Source organism: Sorex fumeus, unplaced genomic scaffold (genome assembly GCF_029834395.1).
Source record: "Sorex fumeus unplaced genomic scaffold, SorFum_2.1 ptg000003l, whole genome shotgun sequence".
NCBI lineage: Eukaryota > Metazoa > Chordata > Mammalia > Eulipotyphla > Soricidae > Sorex > Sorex fumeus.
The window spans coordinates 34892063-34911692 of record NW_026606060.1 but is presented as its reverse complement, the minus strand read 5'-3'; the positions used below and the strand labels follow the sequence as shown (position 1 = coordinate 34911692).

General features: G+C 38.5%; 1 protein-coding gene across 1 annotated transcript in view; it reads left to right on the top strand.

The window, feature by feature from the left end:
- CEP290 (centrosomal protein 290) overlaps window positions 1-19630 on the top strand; it is a 115151-nt gene that overhangs the window by 27736 nt on the left and 67785 nt on the right. The window contains exons 18-22 of the mRNA XM_056115489.1: window positions 2296-2408; window positions 4364-4448; window positions 5023-5165; window positions 6935-7099; window positions 7450-7599. Coding sequence (XP_055971464.1) covers window positions 2296-2408; window positions 4364-4448; window positions 5023-5165; window positions 6935-7099; window positions 7450-7599 — 656 coding nt within the window. The remainder of the gene's footprint in view (window positions 1-2295; window positions 2409-4363; window positions 4449-5022; window positions 5166-6934; window positions 7100-7449; window positions 7600-19630) is intronic.

Here is a 19630-nt window from a genome sequence, read left to right as displayed (position 1 = left end):
TTTGCAAGTGTCAACCAGGTTCAGTCAAACACACACACAAACACACACACACATACAAATATAAACCAAGTTATTGGAAAAGGAATTATCTGCATCTGAATTGATAGCACAGCAGTAGGGCATTTGCCTTGCATGCAGCCAACATGGCTGAGCCGTGTTCGAGTCCTCCACCCATCTCGGAGAGCCCGGCAAGCTACCAAGAGTATCTCCCCCACACGGCAAAGCCTGGCAAGCTACCCGTGACATACTAGATATGTCAAACACAGTAACAACAAGTCTCACGATGGAGACATTACTGGGCCCACTCGAGCAAATCAATGAACAATGGGAGGACAGTTCTACAGTGAGAGTGCTACAGTGGGAAATAATATCACTGGATCCCAGAAACTGGTAAAATTTTACTGAATCAAAATAAAGAACTTAGAAAAAGTATGTAAGTTTCACTGGATATAATTGAGAGTTTTTATTTGTTTTTGCTTTTGTGCCACACCTGGTAGTGCTGGGGCTGGAGTGGGAGTGGGGGTAGAACTCATTTGGGAAGCAGGGGTGGAGGCGGGAGGTTGAACCCTGCTGGTCACGTGCCAGGCAGCTCACTACCTGCTGTGCTATCACTCTGGCCCACAAGAAAATCTAAAACATAATAAAAAGAAAGTAAATGAAACACGTAAACTAAATATACAAAAGCATAATTCAGAATCATGACATTTGGAAAATTTATAGTCTATTAATTTGTAAATGGGCTGGAGCGATAGCACAGCTGGTAGGGTGTTTGCCTTGTAAGCGGCCAGCATGGCCAACCCAAGTTCGATTCCTCCGCCCCTCTCGAGAGCCCGGTAAGCTACCGAGAGTATTTTGCCCACACGGCAAAGCCTGGCAAGCTCCCCGTGAGGTATTTGATATGCCAAGCACAGTAACAAGTCTCACAATGGAGACATTACTGGGACCGCTCGAGCAAATCCATGAACAACGGGAGGACAGTGACAGTGAATTTGTAGATACTTGTAATGTTGTAATTATAAAAAGTAAGTTTTGGTACTGTTGCTGATATTTTCCATTATTGATTCATTGAATAAAAATTAACATTTTAATTTTTTATTCTTTTTTTATTTTTCTCTTTGGTCTTTTTTTAAAATATTTTTAAATCTTTAAAAAAATTTTATTAGTGAATCACTGCGAGGTACAGTTATAGACTTATAGATTTTCGTGCTTGCATTTTAGTCATACAGTGGTTGAGTACCCATCCCTTCAACAAGTGCCCATTTTCCACCACCAATGGTCCCAGCATCCCTCCCACCACCCCCGCCCCATCCCTTCTTCCCCACCCCGCCTCTGTGGCAGGGCATTCCCTTTTGTTCTCTCTCTCCTTTTGGGTGTTGTGATTTCCATTTGGACCAAAATATAACATGCTACCTATACTAGAGAAATGTAAATACTGACTTTTTAAATGTATATGTCAGGTGTTTTATATATATGTGTGTATATGTATATATATTTAAAATGTGTAGAGTAGTATCAAATCCTAATATTTCCAAACATTAAATACTTTCACATTAAAAAATTGTCAGTAAATAAGAACAAAACTTAAATGCAAAAGCAATTAACAATAAAAAATTATCTTATTTGATATAAAGGAAATGATTAACTTTTATGAAAGCTATTGCAGTCTGTTTTTCCTTTTCTTCTTTTGTAAGAGAACTTTAGAGTAGGATTTTTTTTTTAATTTGGCCTAAGACAACCAATAAATAATAGAATTTTGGTTGATTGTTCTTGTTTTTCTTTTGTTTGCTTTTTTGGAGGTCTATACCAAGCGGTACTCAGGACTTACTCCTGGATTTGTGTTAAGGGATTTCTCAGAGGGGAATGAGGTATCACATAAAGTACTGGGAATTGAACCTTGGTCGGATATGTGTAAGGCAAGCGCCTTACCCGTTGTTCTATCTCTTTGTCCTGTTTTTATCCCTGTAACATGTGAAAAAAGTTCTGCAAGTACAGAAACTTTATTATTGTATTAACAGGTTTATTCATTATTCAGGATATTTTCTTTTTATCTGTACATGAACTTCTTTAAAATTGACTAATGCAGAATTAAAAGAACAGAAAAGATTAAAAATAGTCTAAATCAGGGTATGTAGACTTTAAGAATATGGCTACATATATGTGCAGATATATATATATGGATTAGGACTTTTTGACGTCCTACCTTTTGTTTGAATTTGTCCTTGATTCTAGTTTTTAACAAAGTGTTAAATAATAGAAAAGTTGTTTTTTGTGTTTCTGTTTATTTCTCCATGCTAGGGCTAACTTTTGAGGATCTGAACCAAACTGAAGACTTTTCTGAAGAGCATAGACTAAGAGAAAGAAAATTTGATTCTCTGAGCCTCAAAAGTATTAATGAAACACAGTCAAAGGTAAGCAGTAAATTATTTCTATGCAAAAAAACTAAGAAATAGAAAAATGTTATCAATGCTCTCTCTCCTGTCTCCAATATTTCATTTTAAATATTTTTAATACCTGTGGCATGAAGAAAAATATCACTTAAAATAACCTATTGCTTCAAAGGTTGATTAATGAGACATTATTTATTCTAAATACAGATTAAGACTTCAGAAAAAATAGAGCTTCTGCATAAGACACCGTCATTCAGTATTTCACAGTCACATCAGAGTGAGCCAGAAAAATATATGGCCTTAGAATCAGAAAGAACGTTATTTGATACTCATCAGAGTATAGATGTTGGAGTGGATCCTTTTACCTCTTTAACTAGACATTCTTCAGATACCCAAGTACAAGAGAATAATTCACCACCAGAGCTTTTTAAAGCACCATGTCTTCAATCTTTAAGAAATCTCGAATTATTAGTTAATGCCTTTCATAGGGACAGCCATGAAGAAATGCATGATCGCTTATATTATCTTTCTGATGACTCAAGGGAGAAAATATCAAGGAGTCATCAGGCACTTAAGAAGATTAATTTCATACAAAAAAGTAGTTCATCTTTGCAAACCTTATCATTAGCTTCAAATTTAATGCAGAAATTATCAGTTAGGCAGAAATCTGCCACGTTTTGCCAACAAATTGATGATGATAGAAATGACATGGATAAATCAAAAGTAGCATCACAACCTGAAAAGATTCATAGCCAAATAAGCAAATCTTATACCAGTTTGCAAAAAGAGAGAAGAAAATGTGAAGTCCCAATGGAGGTTTTAAAAAGTAAACTTGAAGCTGATATTCTGGACACTGTCCGTATTACTTCAGAATCAAAATTATCTCAGATAAATCCACTTGAAAATCTCATAGAACAGGTACAGAGAAAATTATTATTTTTTAGACCCCAGGTGAACTTCCCAGCAAATTATGTTCCTTAGATCACATTTCTGTTAACTCTTTTGAATTGCTTTTCTAACAAAGTTCTATTTGTGATTATATATCAGTTGATTTGTATTTGCCCACTCAAACTAATTTAGATACATTCTATTTTTAATATAAAAATGAAGTGCATTTTCTATAATCTATTGACTTATTTGTTAAATGTTTCTTTAGAGTGATGCTATAGGCCAAGAGTTATTGGTCAAAGAAGCACAGAGTAGAAGTACAGAAATAGTGATTGATCATCATAAAAACCAGGCAGAACAGGTAGTATAAGATTTTCCGTTATAAAATAGAGAACTGTGGTTCAGACAAAAACCCTTCATTATGGGAGCTGGAATGATAGTACAGCCCTGACCTGACCCAGGCACAATCTCCAGTATCCCATATGGTAGGTACCCTGAGCACCGCCAGGAGTAATTCCTGAACACAGAGCCAGAGGTAACCCCTGAATATCACCAGGTGTAATACAAAAGCAAAAGTAAAAACCTTAATTATATCTCTGCCTTTTGTTGTGGAGGTAGGAGAAGTGTAAGGAGGATCATCATTTCACTTATTAGATTTTATATTTCCTTTTAGATTTTTTACGATTGCTACTATGTCTCTGGCTTATTTGATGAATAACATGTTATCCATCACAAGAGCAAATATATATATATATGTGTATATATATATATATATACACACACACACACACTCATATATATGTATATATGTATGTTTTTTTTTTCTTTTTGGGTCATACCCAGCGATGCACAGGGGTTACTTCTGGCTCATGCACTCAGGAATTACGCCTGGTGGTGCTTGGGGGACCATGTGAGATGCTAGGAATCAAACCAGGGTCGGCCGCATTCAAGGCAAACACCCTACCCACTGTGCTGTTGCTCCAGCCCAAAAGAACAAATATATTTTAAGCTTCATAAAATACTGTGATGTTTTGTAAAAGAACAATAAATTTATCTTTGTGCTTATCTTTTTTTTTTGTTTGTTTCAGAATGAACTTCTTTCAAGAGAACTAATCGAAAAGGAAAAAGATTTAGAAAGAAGTAAAACAGTAATAGTCAAATTTCAGAATAAATGTAAGTTATTTCTTACTTATCTATATTTATTTATCCTATACTGAAACAATTGGACCTGAAAGGTCTTCTGTTTACTGCTTCGTTTTAGCCTTAATTACTCCCATAATGTATGGACTTCAGTCTCCTGTATCCTTTTCATTTTCTTTGCTATATTCATTATCAGAGAATATTGTTAAACTTAGTACTTGCTCAAATGAAAGTGAAAAAGGAAAAACAAATCTACATTATTTCTGTTGGGCTGAAGCGATAGCACAGCAGGTAGGGCGCTTGCCTTACAAGCGGCCAACATGGCCGACCCGAGTTCGATTCCTCCGCCCCTCTCGGAGAAACCGGCAAGCTACTGAGAGTATCTCGCCCGCAAGGCAGAGCCTGGCAAACTACCTGTGACGTATTCGATATGCCAGACACAGTAACAACAAGTCTCATGATGTAGTTTGAATTTTCAGGTCCATTTAATAACACTAATAGTTTTCAAATTGGTTATCTTTTCTACATGTGAAGTACTAGTTGTCTGTAGAGAATAGTGTAAATTGTGATAAAACATTGTTCATCAGTGAGAAAAATATTATTTTAGTAAAAGAACTTGTTGAAGAAAATAAGCAACTTGAAGAAGGTATGAAAGAAATCTTGCAAGCTATTAAGGAAATGCAGAAAGATTCAGATATTAAAGGAGGAGAAACATCTCTAATTATCCCTAGTCTTGAAAGACTAGTTAATGTAAGTAATTTTTCATATTTCATACACATGCAATGTGCACATGTGCACAGATGATCTTTTTATATATGGATGTGTATTTTTTATTTTATCTTGTATCTGGTGACATTGATTTGTCTCTGCTATTTTGAATATTTAGTTCTTTATGCTTTCTTCTTGTGAGTATCTTTTGTCAGTGCTACTTTCTACTACTGATACTCTGTCTTAGATCAAACTTTGATTTCCAAGAGGAGCTCCACTAAATAGCTAAATAAAAACAGCTCAGAAATTCTAACTTCTGTTTCCGGTAACATCTTCTGGTTGTCCTAGGGCCACTGCTCCCGAATCCATAAATTTCAGTTGCTTTTATCCCATGCTATCTTTTATCCCCCAAGATTGATATGCCCTGTTGGAAACTCACAAAATGACCTCATAGTATTTTCTCTAAGAAATCTTTAGACATTATAATAATTTAATCAAATAATTCTGTTTTATGTCTTTAATTTTATGTTGCTATAGAAAATTTTATAATGCTCCCAAATTAACATTCAATTAAATTTTATCAAAAAGCCGCATAGTTTGATACTATGTGTCAGAAAGATAAATAACTAATCTACAAATGACTGTCTGATATAGTGCCTTCTTTATTCTACTTCCATCCTGGTTTCTACCTTAGGCATATATAGCTTATTGCTCCTCATGGCATGCTCTGATTTCCTGTAGGACAAAGCTTACTTATATAAATCTACTTAGAATTAAACCTCAGATTACCTTTCTAATTATATTGTGTTTGTTTTACAAATCTTACTTTCTTTGTGTTCTGCTTTTATTTCTGAATCTTTAAACAGTTTTGTGCCATATAGTTATCCTCTAAGGCCTAAATATATTCTGATATAGATGTGTGCCTGAGAGTGTGTATATTTCTATGGGCTGTCATTGGAAGATCAGGTCCAGTAAAGCTGCTTTCTGAGTTCAGGCAAGATCGGGCGCATTCAGGGTGGTATGATAGTAGACTCAGTAAAGCTGCTTTGATAATATTTTAATACTTAGTATCACTTTTGCTTATCTTTCCCTTTGCACTTACAATATATATGTATATATACATATATACACATATGTATATACTTCGACTATGTGGAGAGGAAGCTCTGAAAAATTTAATCATTTCATTTCTTTGCACTTTTAAAATTTAGATGTTGCATATTTTCAAGATACTTACATATTAATCATCTGCTTTTGATTCTATAAATACTTTGTGATGTAGACAGCATTATTTTCTCTTCTGTAGGACTAAGGAAGTGTAGAAAAAAATTTAAGCCATTTTTCCAGCTAGTAGGCAATAGGTTAAGACTTGAAGCTTAGTCATCTTATTTCTATAACAGTTATTTTTCACTCTACCAGTTATTTTAGAATTAACTAAAATGCTATTAATTGTTACAACTAATGCTCGGAATTACTAATTTAAATTAGAGGGTTGTTTTTGTTTGTTTTTTCAGTTTTTGGCCACACCTAGTACTGCTCAGAGCCTCCTCCTGGCTGTACTCAGGGATTACGCTTGGTGGGACTCAGAAGACCATATGGGGGAATGTGGGTGTGTCACAAATGCCCTATCCACTGTTCTGTTGTTCCAGTCCAAATTAGTTTTATAAATTAAAATTCATAAATAAGAAATAGCTTTTGACATTACATCTGGGATTGGGAATAATAAAATGCTTGACTGTTCTAAAGATGCATTGTTTACTATGATTGTTCTGCTTTTCTTCACATTTTTCTACATATTCTAAATTTATTAGGCCATAGAATCAAAGAATGCAGAAGGAATCTTTGATGCCAATCTGCATTTGAAAGCCCAAGTTGACCAACTTACTGGAAGAAATGAAGAATTAAGACAGGAGCTTAGAGAATCTCGGAAGGAGGCCATAAATTATTCTCAGCAGCTGGCAAAGGCAAATTTAAAGGTGGGGATTTTAAGTTTATAAATATAAGTTTAATAGAAAAATCAGTGTTTTTAGATTACTTCCTTAGAGGAATTTGCTATTGGATCACTGAATTAAGTCTTTCAACATTAAGAAGACTCCCATTTTTTCTTATAAAATTAAGTGGAAGAATAAATACTTTATAATATTAAAAATATATAGAAGCTTTAAGTTTATGCCTAGATATTTATAGGTATAAATTAAATGAATGAATTCCAAGTAAAGGAGTGATAATTTAAAAACATTTTTTAAAATAGTAAGTTAGGTTACTGTTTTTAAATGATTTAGATAGATGAGATATAATTTTAATTTTTAATTTAATTTATTTCCAGATAGATCATCTTGAAAAAGAGACTAGTCTTTTACGACAATCAAAAGGACCAAATGTTGTTTTTAAAGGAGTGGAATTACCTGAAGGGATTGCACCATCTAGTGCCAGTATTATTAATTGTCAGAATGAGTATTTAATACATCTTTTACAGGTAACGATAATTTACATATTAATAACAAAGTCATTGAAAGTATACAATTTCTCACATCACGTATTCTGTTCAGTTCACAGAATCTCGACAGTGAGATATTCTTATAGATTTTTGTTTTGTTCTGGTTTTTGGGTATTTTTTTTCCTGACTTTTTGGTTCAAACCTGGTGATATTCAGGGGTTACTCCTGGCTCTGCACTCAGGAAATACTTTTGGTGGTGCTTGGGGGACTATAAGGAATGCCAGGAATTGAACCCGGGTGAGCTGTGTGCAAGGCAAACACCCTACCCACTGTACTATTTGTTGCTCCAACTCCTTTCTTAGTGGATCTTGATGCAAATATTATGTATAAAAGCAGTTTATTTCATTCATCTCCATGGAAAACATGTTGACATATTGTTTATTTGCATGTCATTAACATGGATTTAATTTACAAGTAGTATAGTATGCACCTGCTATAAAATAATAATGTGTAAATAACATGGTCATAATTATTGCTTGTTAGAAAAGCAACTCAAATGAATTAAATGTGACACTTTTTTGTTTTGTTATTTTTTTTTAAATTTTTATTAGTGAAACACTGAGAGGTACAGTTGTAGACTTACAAATTTTTGTGCTTTGGTTTCAGTCATACAATGATCGAGTACCCATCCCTCCACCAGTGCCCATTCACCACCACCACTAATCCCAGTATCCCTCCCACCCCTCATCCCCCCCATCCTACCCTGCCTCTGTGGCAGGGCATTCCCTTTTGTTTTCTCTCTCCTTTGGGGTGCTGTGCTTTGCAAAAGAGGCACCAAGTGGCAGTCATGTTCGGTCTGTAGTTTACTTTCAGCATGTATCTCCCATCCTGGGAGGATCCTCTCAATACCCTTTATTTGGTGCTCCCTTCTCTGTCTGAGCTGTCTTTTCCCCTAGCATGTGCGGGTGGCCTCCAAGCCATGGAGTAAACCTCCTGGTATTTATCTCGGCTATTCTTGGGAGTTAGCCTCCTATTTTGTTCCTTTATGTTCCCCAGATGAATGCAATCTTTCTATGTCTGTCCCTCTCTTTAAGACTAATTTCGCTTAGCATGATACTTTCCATGCAGTACCACTTGTATGTAAATTTAATGACTTCATCTTTTCTAACAGCTACATAGTACTCCATTGTGTAGCTGCACCTGTTTCTTTAACCACTCATCTGTTCTTGGGCACTCAGGTTTTTTCCAAATCCTGGCTATTGTAGACGGTGCTATAATGAACAAACAAGTGCAGATGTCACTCCGACTATACTTTTTTGCCTCTCTGGGATATACTTCCAGGGGTAGTATTTCTGGGTCAAATGGGAGCTCAATTTCTAATTTTTTGAGAATTATCCATAGTGTTTTCCAAAAGGGCTGAACCAGTTGGCATTCCCAACAGCAGTGAAGGAAGGTCCCTTTCTCGCCACATTCCTGCCAATACCAGTTGCTTTTGTTCTTTTGGATGTTAGGCCAGTCTCTGTGGTGTGAGATGATATCTCATTGTTATTTTGATCTGTATCTCTCTGATGATTAATGAAGTAGAGCATTTTCTCATGTGCTTTTTGCCATTCGGATTTCTCCTTGAGAAAGTTACAGTTTATTTTGTTGCCCCATTTCTTGATAGGGTTGGATGTTTTCTTCTTGTGGAGTTCAACCAGTACTTTGTATATCCTTGATATCAACCCCTTGTAGGATGTGTATTGGGTGAATATCCTTTCCTATTCTGTAGACTGTCTTTGTATTTTGCTCTCTGTTTCTTTGGAGGTGCAGAAGCTTCTTAGTTAAATATAGTCCCATTTATCTATCTCCGTTTTCACTTGCTCGGCCAGTGGCTTGACATCTTTGAAGATATCAATAGCTTCAGTGTCATGGAGGGTTTTGCCAACTTTGTCTTCAATGTACCTTATGGATTCCGGTCTGATGCTGAGGTCTTTAATCCATTTTGATCTTACTTTTGTACATGGTGTTAGGCAGAGATCTGAGCCCATTTTTTTTTGCATGTAGCCATCTAGTTTTCCCAGAAAAATTTGTTAAAGAGGCTTTTCTTGCTCCTTTATCAAAGAATAGATGATCATATGTTTGGGGGGAATGTCAGTATTGGTTCCATTGGTCTGCAGCTCTGCCTTTGTTCCAGTACCATGCTGTTTTAATTATCACTGCTTTTAGTAGAATTTGATGTAAGGGAGGTTGATTCCTCCCATTTTCTTTTCCCCAAGAATGCTTTCGCCATTTGTGGGGGCTTAATGTGCCATATAAATTTCAGGAGTGTTTGCTCCATTTCTTTGAAGAATGTCATGGGTGTCATTATAGGGATCGCATTGAATTTGTACAATGCTTTGGGAGGTGTTGCCATTTTGACCATAATAATTCTCCCGATCCATGAGCAGGGGATCTCTTTCTATTTCCTCGTGTCCTCTTTTACTTCCTTTTTGTAGTTTTCTTTGTACAGGTCCTTTACTTCCTTAGTTAAGCTGATTCCTAGGTACTTGAGTTATTGGGGCACAATTGTGAATGGGATTGTTTTTTTCATGTCACTTTCTTCTCTCTCACCATTTGCATATAGGAAAGCCATGGACTTTTGAGTATTGATTTTTATAGCCTGCAACTTTACTATACAAGTCTATTGTTTCTAGGAGTTTCTTGGTAGAGGTTTTAGGGTATAGTATAGTATCATATCATCCTCGAATAATGAGAGCTTGATTTCTTCGTATAATGCCTGAATGCCCTTATTATCTTTTTCTTGCCTAACTGCTTTTGCAAGTACTTCCGGCACTAAATTGAACAGCAGTAGAGAGAGTGGGCATCCTTGTCTCGTCCCTGATCTTAGGGGGAAGGCTCTCAGTTTTTCCCCATTGAGGATGATGCATGCTGTACGCTTGTGGTAGATGGCTTTAACTATATTGAGGAAAGTCCTCCTATATCTATTTTGCTGAGGGTCTTCGTCATAAACAGGTGCTGGATCTTGTTAAATGCTTTCTCTGCATCTGTTGATATGATCATATGGTTTTTATTTTTTCTTTTGTTCATATGATGGATTATGTTGATTGATTTCCGAATGATAAACCATCCTTGCATCCCCAGGATGAATCCCACTTGGTCATGGTGTATGATCTTTTTGATGATTTGTTGAATTCTATTTGCTAGTATTTTGTTGAGAATCTTCGCATCCATTTTCATCAGGGATATTGGCTTGTAATATTCTTGTGGTGTCTTTGTTTCCTTTTGGTATTAGAGATATATGGGCTTCATAGAAACTGTTTGGGAGAGTTTCTGTTTCTTCAATTTCCTGGAAAAGCTTGAGAAGAACTGGCAATAGGTCCTCTTTAAATGTTTGGAAAAATTCGCTAGTGAATCCATCTGGACCTGCACATTTGTTTTTGGGAAGACTTTTGATTACAGTTTCAATTTCCTTAATGTTAATAGGTCTATTCAGGTACTCTAGATCATCTTTTTTTTTTTTCCCCTTTATTTTATTTTATTTTTTTTTAAAGTTGTAGATTTACAATTTTTTGTGCTTTGGTTTCAATTATACAATGATCAGATACCCATCCCTCCACCAGTGCCCATTTTCCACCACCATAGATAATATCCCTCCCACCCCCATCCCCCCATCCCCCCTGTCTCTGTGGCAGGGCAATCCCCTGTGTTCTCTCTCTCCTTTTGGGTGTTGTGGTCTGCAAAAGAGGCATTGAGTGGCAAACATGTTCAGTCCATAGTCTACTTTCGACATGCATCTCCCCTCCTGGGAGGATCCTCCAAACATCCTTTATTTGGTGCTCCCTTCTCTATCTGAACTGCCCTTTCCTCTAGGATACCCGGCTGGCCTCTAAGTTATGGAGTAATCCTCCTGGTGCTGATCTCAGCTATTCTTGGGTATTAATCTCATACTTTGTTACTTTATATCCCCCAGATGAATGCAATCTTTCTATGTCTATCCCTCTCTTTCTGACTCATTTCGCTTAGCATGATACTTTCCATATTGTACCACTTGTATGTAAATTTCATGACTTCATCTTTTCTAACAGCTACATAGTACTCCATTGTGTAGATGTACCAAAGTTTCTTTAACCAGTCATCTGTTCTTGGGCATTCAGGTTTCTTCCAGTTTCTGGCAATTGTAAAGAGTGCTGCAATGAACAAACAAGTGCAGATGTCACTTCGACTATACATTTTTGCCTCTCTGGGATATATTCCCAGGAGTGGTATTGCTGGGTCAAATGGGAGCTCAATTTCTAATTTTTTGAGAATCGTCCATACTGTTTTCCAGAAGGGCTGAACCAGTGGACATTCCCACCAACAGTGAAGGAGTGTCCCTTTCTCGCCACATCCACGCCAGCATCGGTTGCTTTTGTTCTTTTGAATGTGGGCCAGTCTCTGAGGTGTGAGATGGTATCTCATTGTGGTTTTGATCTGCATGTGCTTTTTTGCCATTCGGATTTCTTCTTTGAGAAAGTTTCTGTTCATTTCATTGCCCCATTTTTGGATGGGGTTGGATGTTTTCTTCTTGTGGAGTTTAACCAGTATTTTGTATATCCTGGATATCAACCCCTTGTCAGATGTGTATTCGGTGAATATCCTTTCCCATTCTGTAGACTGTCTTTGTATTTTGGTCACTGTTTCTTTGGAGGTGCAGAAGCTTCTTAGTTTAAGATAGTTCCATTTATCTATCTCTGTTTTCACTTGCTCGGCCAGTGGCGTGGCATCTTTGAAGTTACCATTAGCTTCAATGTCATGGAGGGTTTTGCCAACTTTATCTTCAATGTACCTTATGGTTTCTGGTCTGATGTTGAGGTCTTTAATCCATTTTGATCTTACTTTTGTACATGGTGTTAGGCAGAGTTCTGAGCCTATTTTTTTGCATGTAGCCGTCCAGTGATGCCAACACAATTTATTAAAGAGGCTTTCCTTACTCCACTTCACATTACTTGCACCTTTATCAAAGATTAGATGAGCATATGATTGAGGGGAGATGTCAGTGTATTCAACCCTGTTCCATTGGTCTGCAGTTCTGCCTTTGTTCCAGTACCATGCTGTTTTAATTATTACTGCTTTGTAGTACAGTTTGAAGTTCGGGAGGTTGATTCCTCCCATTTTCTTTTTCCCAAGAATTGCTTTAGCTATTCGTGGGTGCTTATTGTTCCATATAAATTTCAGGAGTGTTTGCTCCATTTCTTTGAAGAATGTCATGGGTATCCTTATAGGGATTGCATTGAATTTATACAATGCTTTCGGTAGTATTGCCATTTTGACAATGTTAAGTCTCCCGACCCATGAGCAGGGGATATCTTTCCATTTCCTCATGTCCTCTTTTATTTCCTGAAGTAGCGTTTTGTAGTTTTCTTTGTACAGGTCCTTTACTTCCTTAGTTAAGCTGATTCCTAGGTACTTGATTTTCTGGGGCACAATTGTGAACGGGATTGTTTTTTTCATGTTGCTTTCTTCTCTCTCACTGTTTGCGTATAGGAAAGCCATGGACTTTTGGGTATTGATTTTATAACCTGCAACTTTACTATACGAGTCTATTGTTTCTAGGAGTTTTTTGGTGGAAGTTATTGGGTTCTCTAAGTAGAGTATCATATCATCTGCGAATAGTGAGAGCTTGATTTCTTCCATTCCTACCTGAATGCCCTTAATATCTTTTTCCTGCCTAATCGCTATTGCAAGTACTTCCAGTACTATATTGAACAGCAGTGGAGAGAGTTGGCATCCCTGTCTCGTCCCTGATCTTAGAGGGAAGGCTCTCAGTTTTTCCCCATTGAGGATGATGCTTGCTGTAGGCTTGTGGTAGATGGCTTTAATTATGTTGAGGAAGGTCCCCTCTATACCCATTTTGGCTAGGGTTTTCATCATAAAGGGGTGCTGGATCTTATCAAATGCTTTCTCTGCATCTATTGATATGATCATATGCTTTTTATCTTTTCTTTTGTTGATATGGTGGATTATGTTGATTGATTTCCGAATGTTAAACCATCCTTGCATCCCTGGGATGAATCCTACTTGGTCATGGTGTATGATCTTTTTGATGAGTAGTTGGATTTATTTGCTAGTAGTTTGTTGAGGATCTTTGCATCTGTGTTCATCAGGGATATCGGCCTGTAATTCTCTTTCTTTGTGGTATCTCTGTCTGCTTTTGGTATCAGTGTGATATTTGCTTCGTAGAAACTGTTCGGAAGTGTTTTTGATATTTCAATTTCATGGAAAAGCTTAAAGAGCATCGGGAGTAAGTCCTCTTTAAAGATTTGGAAGAATTCACTAGTGAATCCATCCGGGCCAGGGCTTTTGTGCTTGGGGAGACTTTTTATTACCATTTCAATTTCCTTGATGGTGATAGGTCTGTTCAGGTATTCCAGGTCTTCTTGGTTCAGCCTTGGGAGTCTGTAGGAGTCTAGGAATTTATCCATTTCCTCGAGGTTTTGATGTTCCGTGGCATAAAGCTTCTCAAAGTACTCCCTGAGGATCCTCTGAATTTCTGTGGTTTCTGTTGTAATGACCCCCTTTTCATTTCTGATTCGGTTTATTAGGGTTTTCTCTCTCCCTTTCTTTGTGAGTTTTGCTAGAGACTTATCGATCTTGTTAATTTTCTCAAAGAACCAGCTTTTGGTTTCATTGATCTTTCGGATTGTTTTTTGGGTTTCCATCTCGTTAATCTCTGCTCTGAGTTTTAGTATTTCCTTTCTCCGGTTCGGGTTGTGCTCCTTTTTTTGGTCCTTCTCCAAGCTCTTAAGCTGTGAGGTTAGGTTACTTATGTGTGCTCGCTCCTCCTTCCTGAGGAATGCTTGTAGAGCTATAAACTTTCCTCTTAACACAGCCTTTGCTGTGTCCCGTAAGTTTTGGTAACTTGTGTTCTCATTTTCATTCGTTTCTAGGAATCTTTTGATTTCCTCTTTGATTTCCTGTCTAATCCACTCGTTGTTCAATAGTGCACTGTTTAATTTCCAGGTGTTTGATTTAGTTTTCTGTTTTTGTGTGTGATTTACTTCTAATTTCAGCGCATTATGGTCTGAGAAGATTGTTGATACAATCTCTACCTTCTTAATTTTATGGAGGCATGTTCTGTGGCTCAGCATGTGGTCTATCTTGGAGAATGTTCCATGTACGCTTGAGAAGAATGTGTATTCAGCTTTTTGTGGATGAAGTGTCCTGTATATATCTACTAAGTCCCTTTCTTCCATTGTTTCCCTCAAATGAATATGTCCTTGCTAAGCTTGAGTCTGGTTGATCTATCAAGAGGTGACAAAGCAGTGTTGAAGTCTCCCACTAGTATTGTGTTGCTATTGATGTCTTTTTCCAAATCTATGAGTAGTTGTTTTAAGTACTTTGCTGGTCTCTCATTAGGTGCATATACATTTATTATTGTAAGTTCTTCCTGTTGTACAGATCCTTTGATCAATAAGAAATGGCCTTCACTGTCTCTTATGACCTTCCTCACTCTGAAATCGATGTGGTCTGATATAAGGATGGCTACCCCAGCTTTTTTATGGGAGCTGTTTGCCTGTAGGATTGTTTTCCAGCCTTTGACTCTGAGTCTGTGTTTGCTTTGACTATTGAGATGCGTTTCTTGCAGGCAGCAGAATGTTGGGTTCAATTTTCTAATCCATCCTGCCACTCTATGTCTTTTAATTGGTGCGTTTAGCCCATTGACATTGAGAGAGATTATTGTTATGGGATTTTGTCCCATTGTTCTGTTAAAATTTGGTGTATTTGAGGGGCTTTTCTTGCCTTAAAGTAGCCCATTTAGTTGTTCTTGTAACCATAGTTTTGAGTCTATGAAGTTCCTGAGCTGTTGTTTGTCTGTGAAACTGTGTGTTGTTCCTTCTATTATGAATGAGAGTCTTGCTGGGAAAAGAATTTTTGGGGAGGCATTTATTTCATTGAGTTTTTTTACTATGTCCCACCACTGTTTTCGGGCCATGAGGGTTTCATCAGAAAAATCAGCTGTGAATTTTAAGGATGCTCCTTTGTAAGAGATTTCTTTCTTCGATCTTGCTGCTTTCAGAATTTTGTCTCTGTCTAAGGTTTTGGTCATTTTGATCAGAATGTGTCTTGGGGTATTTTTATTCGGATTTCTTCTAGCTGGTACCCTTCGGGCCTCCTGAATGTGGTCACAAGTTTTCTTCAGCTCTGGAAATGTTGTAGCAATGATTTCTTTGACAGTTTCTTCTTCATCGAGGTTTTCTTCCTTTCCCTCTGGGACTCCAATAATTCTTATGTTACCCCTCTTGGCTTCATCACGATCTTCTCTTGCCATCCGTTCCCGAATTGTGAGTCTCTTTTCCATTTTCTGCTCTTTTCTGGAGAGTCTCTGAACTTCATCTTCGAGCTCACTGATTCTGTTCTCAGCCGCTGTTACTCTGCTGCTGAGGCCTTCCACTGAGCTTTTCAATTCGCCTACGAGATTTTTCAGGTCTGACATTTCTGATTGCATTTTCCTCATTTCTGCCTTCAGATCCTCTTGTCTTCTATTGGCATTGCTTTCCATTGTTTCTTTTAATTCCCTAAGCATCCTAAGTAGCTCCCTTCTGAATTCCTTGTCAGAGAGGTTGTCTAACACTACAGTACTGTTGGTGTCATCTGGGCTAGACTCTTCAATATGAAAGTTTGGTGGGCTTTTGCGTTGCTTTACCATTGTGAGAGGGGTGGTTTAGTCCTTCACGTTCACTGTTACTATTGTGCTTAATATGCAGTGTGAGTTAAGATAGGCTTATGAGTTATTGGCTACTGTGTTTCTAGTGGCTGAGCTAAACTAGAGAAGTTTCCATCGAAGAAGGTAGCTTATGGTTCCTATGGCATACGTAGTGGGAAAATATTTCGCGGCCGCTGACGCGGCCACGGCTCCGGAAAAAGTCCCTGGCACTGGGCGAGGAGTTGGGAATGTCTCCTGTTTGGAATTGGAGCAGTTCAGCTTTGTTGCCCAGAGCTGGGCCTCTGTGCCCGTCCCACACAGATCAGGGGTTGAAAACCGGCTGTCTAGGGGCTGTTTCTAGCTGCGCGTGCCCAGAGGGACCCAGGCCCTTGGGGGCGGGCTGTACCTGTTGGAATTGGAGCTGTTCAGCTTTGTTGCCCAGAGCTGGGCCTCTGTGCCCGTCCCACGCAGATCAGGGGTTGAAAACCGGCTGTCTAGGGGCTGGTTCTAGCTGCGCGTGCCCAGAGAGGGACCCAGGCCCTTGGGGGCGGGCTGTACCTGTTGGAATTGGAGCCGTTCAGCTTTGTTGCCCAGAGCTGGGCCTCTGTGCCCGTCCCACCACTCTAGATCATCTTGATTCGGCCTTTGGAGACTATAGGAATCCAGGAATTTATCCATTTCTTTTAGTTTCTCTTGTTTTGGGGCATACAGACTTTCAAAGTAGTCTCTGATGATCTTTTGAATTTCATTGGTTTCTGTTGCGATATCCGCCTTCTCATTTCTATTTGGTTTTTTAGGGTTCTCTCTTTCTCTTTGTGAGTGTTGCTAGTGGTTTATCTATCTTGTTTATTTTTTTGAATAACCAGCTCTTGGTTTTATTGATTTTTCGAATTTTTTTTTGTTTGTTTCCATGTTGTTGATTTCTGCTCTGAGTTTTATGATCTCTTTCCTTCTGCCTGATTTGGGCTCCTTTTGTTGATCTTTTTCTAAGATCTTGAGCTGTGAAGTCAAGTTGTTTATGTGAGCCCTTTCTTTCTTCCTGAGAAATGATTCTTCTGGAAGCATTTTCCCCTCAACATGGCTTTAGCTGCATACCATAGGTTCATTCTCATTTTTTTCCAGGTATCTTTTGATTTTTTTCCTTGACTTCGTTCCTGACCCACTCATTGTTCAACATTGAGTTGTTTAATTTCCAGGTGTTTGATTTGGTTCTCCATGTCTGTGTTTGATTCACTTCTGTTCTCAGTGCATCATGGTCTGAAAAGATTGTTGATAGTATTTCTATCTTCCTGATTCTTTTGAGTTATGTTTTGTGTCCTAGCACATGGTCTATTTTGGAAAATGTTCCGTGTGCAGTGGAGAAGAATGTGTATTCTTGCTTTTTGGGGTGTAAATCCCTTAATAGGTGTATAAACCCTCTCTCTTCTATTTCTTCCTTCAAAGCCAGTGTTTCCTTGCTGAGTTTTGTTCTTGTTGATTTATCCAGAGGTGATAAGGCGATGTTGAAGTCTCTGGCTGCTGTTGTGTTGCTAGCAATGTCCTCCTTAAAATCTGTTAGCAGTTGTTTTAAATATTTAGCTGTTCCCTCATTTGGTGCGTATACATTTAAGAGTGTGATTTCTTCCTATTGTACGTATCCCTTGATGAATAGAAAATGGCCTTCGCTGTCTCTTCTAATCTTTTTCTACCTGAAATTTATGTTGTCAGATACTAGTATGGCCACCCCAGCTTTTTTGAGGGAATTGTTTGCTTGTAGGATTGTTTTCCATCCTGCAAGCAAACAGCTTGCAGGATGGAAGCTGACTGTTCAGATGAGTTTCTTGTGGTCAGCAGAATTTGGGTTCTGTCTCTGAATCCATTTTGCCACTCCGTGTCTCTTAATTGATGAATTTAGACTGCTGATGTTGAGAGAGATTTTTGTTATGGCATTTTGTGTCATTTTCTCTAAGAGTCTGTTGTGCTTGTAGGGTTTGTCTTGTCTTATAGTAGCCCCTTTAGCCCTTCTTTCAGGTTTGGTTTTGTGTCTATGAAGTTCCTGAGATGCTGTTTATCCACAAAATAGTGTACCGTTCCTTTGAGTTTGAGTGAGAGTTCATCCAGATAGAGTATTCTTGGTGAAGCGTTCATTTCAGTGAGTTTTTTCATTATATCCCACCAAAATAGCTTGTTCTAGAGCTATTTTGATGTCCTTTGCCATTGTTTGTTGTTGCCTGTTGGCTTGCTGCAGCTGATTTTCCAGCTCACTGATTCTGTCTTCAGCTGTGGCCATTCTACTGTTGAGGGCACAGACTTGAGTTTTTTATTTCATCTATGGAATCTCTTATTCGTGAAATTTCTGTGCGTAGCTTTCCAATTTCTGTTCTCATTTCTTCCCGGAATTTCTTGATTGTTTCTCTCATGTCCCTGGATATCTGTCTGACTGTTTCATTGAGTTCACTGAACATCATCACTTCATATCTGAATTTTCTCTCAGAGAGGTCCTTTAAGTGAGTAGCACTGGACTCTTCATCGTCCTCCCCATGAGGTGGGAATTTACGTTGTTTCTTCATGTTGGTGTGGAGGCATGGGGACTGAATTGTTACACTAGATTTCTGGGTATTACTAAACTATGTCCTGCGTGAACAGCCTGGAATTAGGCTGCTCCCACTTCTACAGAAGCCACACCCACTTCTGAAGAGGCCGCTCCCCTGTGGGTACCTGGTGTGTGTGGGGTGAAAGGGATACCAACTGGAAGGGGAGGAAGACCAGCACAGCGTTGTGGTCAAACAGGAAGATGTTCAGGGATGCTGGCCATCCTAGTGTCCTAGAGGACGCCTGGGGCCTGTGCACAGAGAAAGACAAGTTCTGGGTTCAAATACTGGTGGGATCACTGACCTAGGAAGGGAAGAAGACTGGCACAGTGTTGGGGACAAACAAGAAGAGGCTCAGGAATGCTGGCCATCCCAGGGTCCTAGAGCCGCCTGGGGCATGTGCGCAGAGAAAGCCAAGTACCGGGTTCGAATACTCTCAGGTTAACTGACCTGGGAGGGGAAAAAGACCAGCACAGCGTTGGGGACAAACAGCAAGAGACTCAGGGATGCTGGCAGTCCTAGAGCTGTTTTTTGTTATTGTTAGGCGTTTGCCTTGCACGCAGCCAGCCTGGCCGAGCCAGGTTCGATTCCTCCGCCCCTCTCGGACAGCCTGGCAAGCTACCGAGAGTATTCAATATGCCAAACACAGTAACAAGAAGTCTCATGATGGAGACTTTACTGGGCCTGCTCGAGCAAATCGATGAACAATGGGAGGACAGTTACAATGATTAAGTTTGTTCCTTTTTGTGTTAAAGATCTAAGAGAAAGGGCCACAGAGATAGCTCAGAGGGCTAGTGCACTTGCTTTGTATACAGAAAGCCTGTGTTTGATTCTT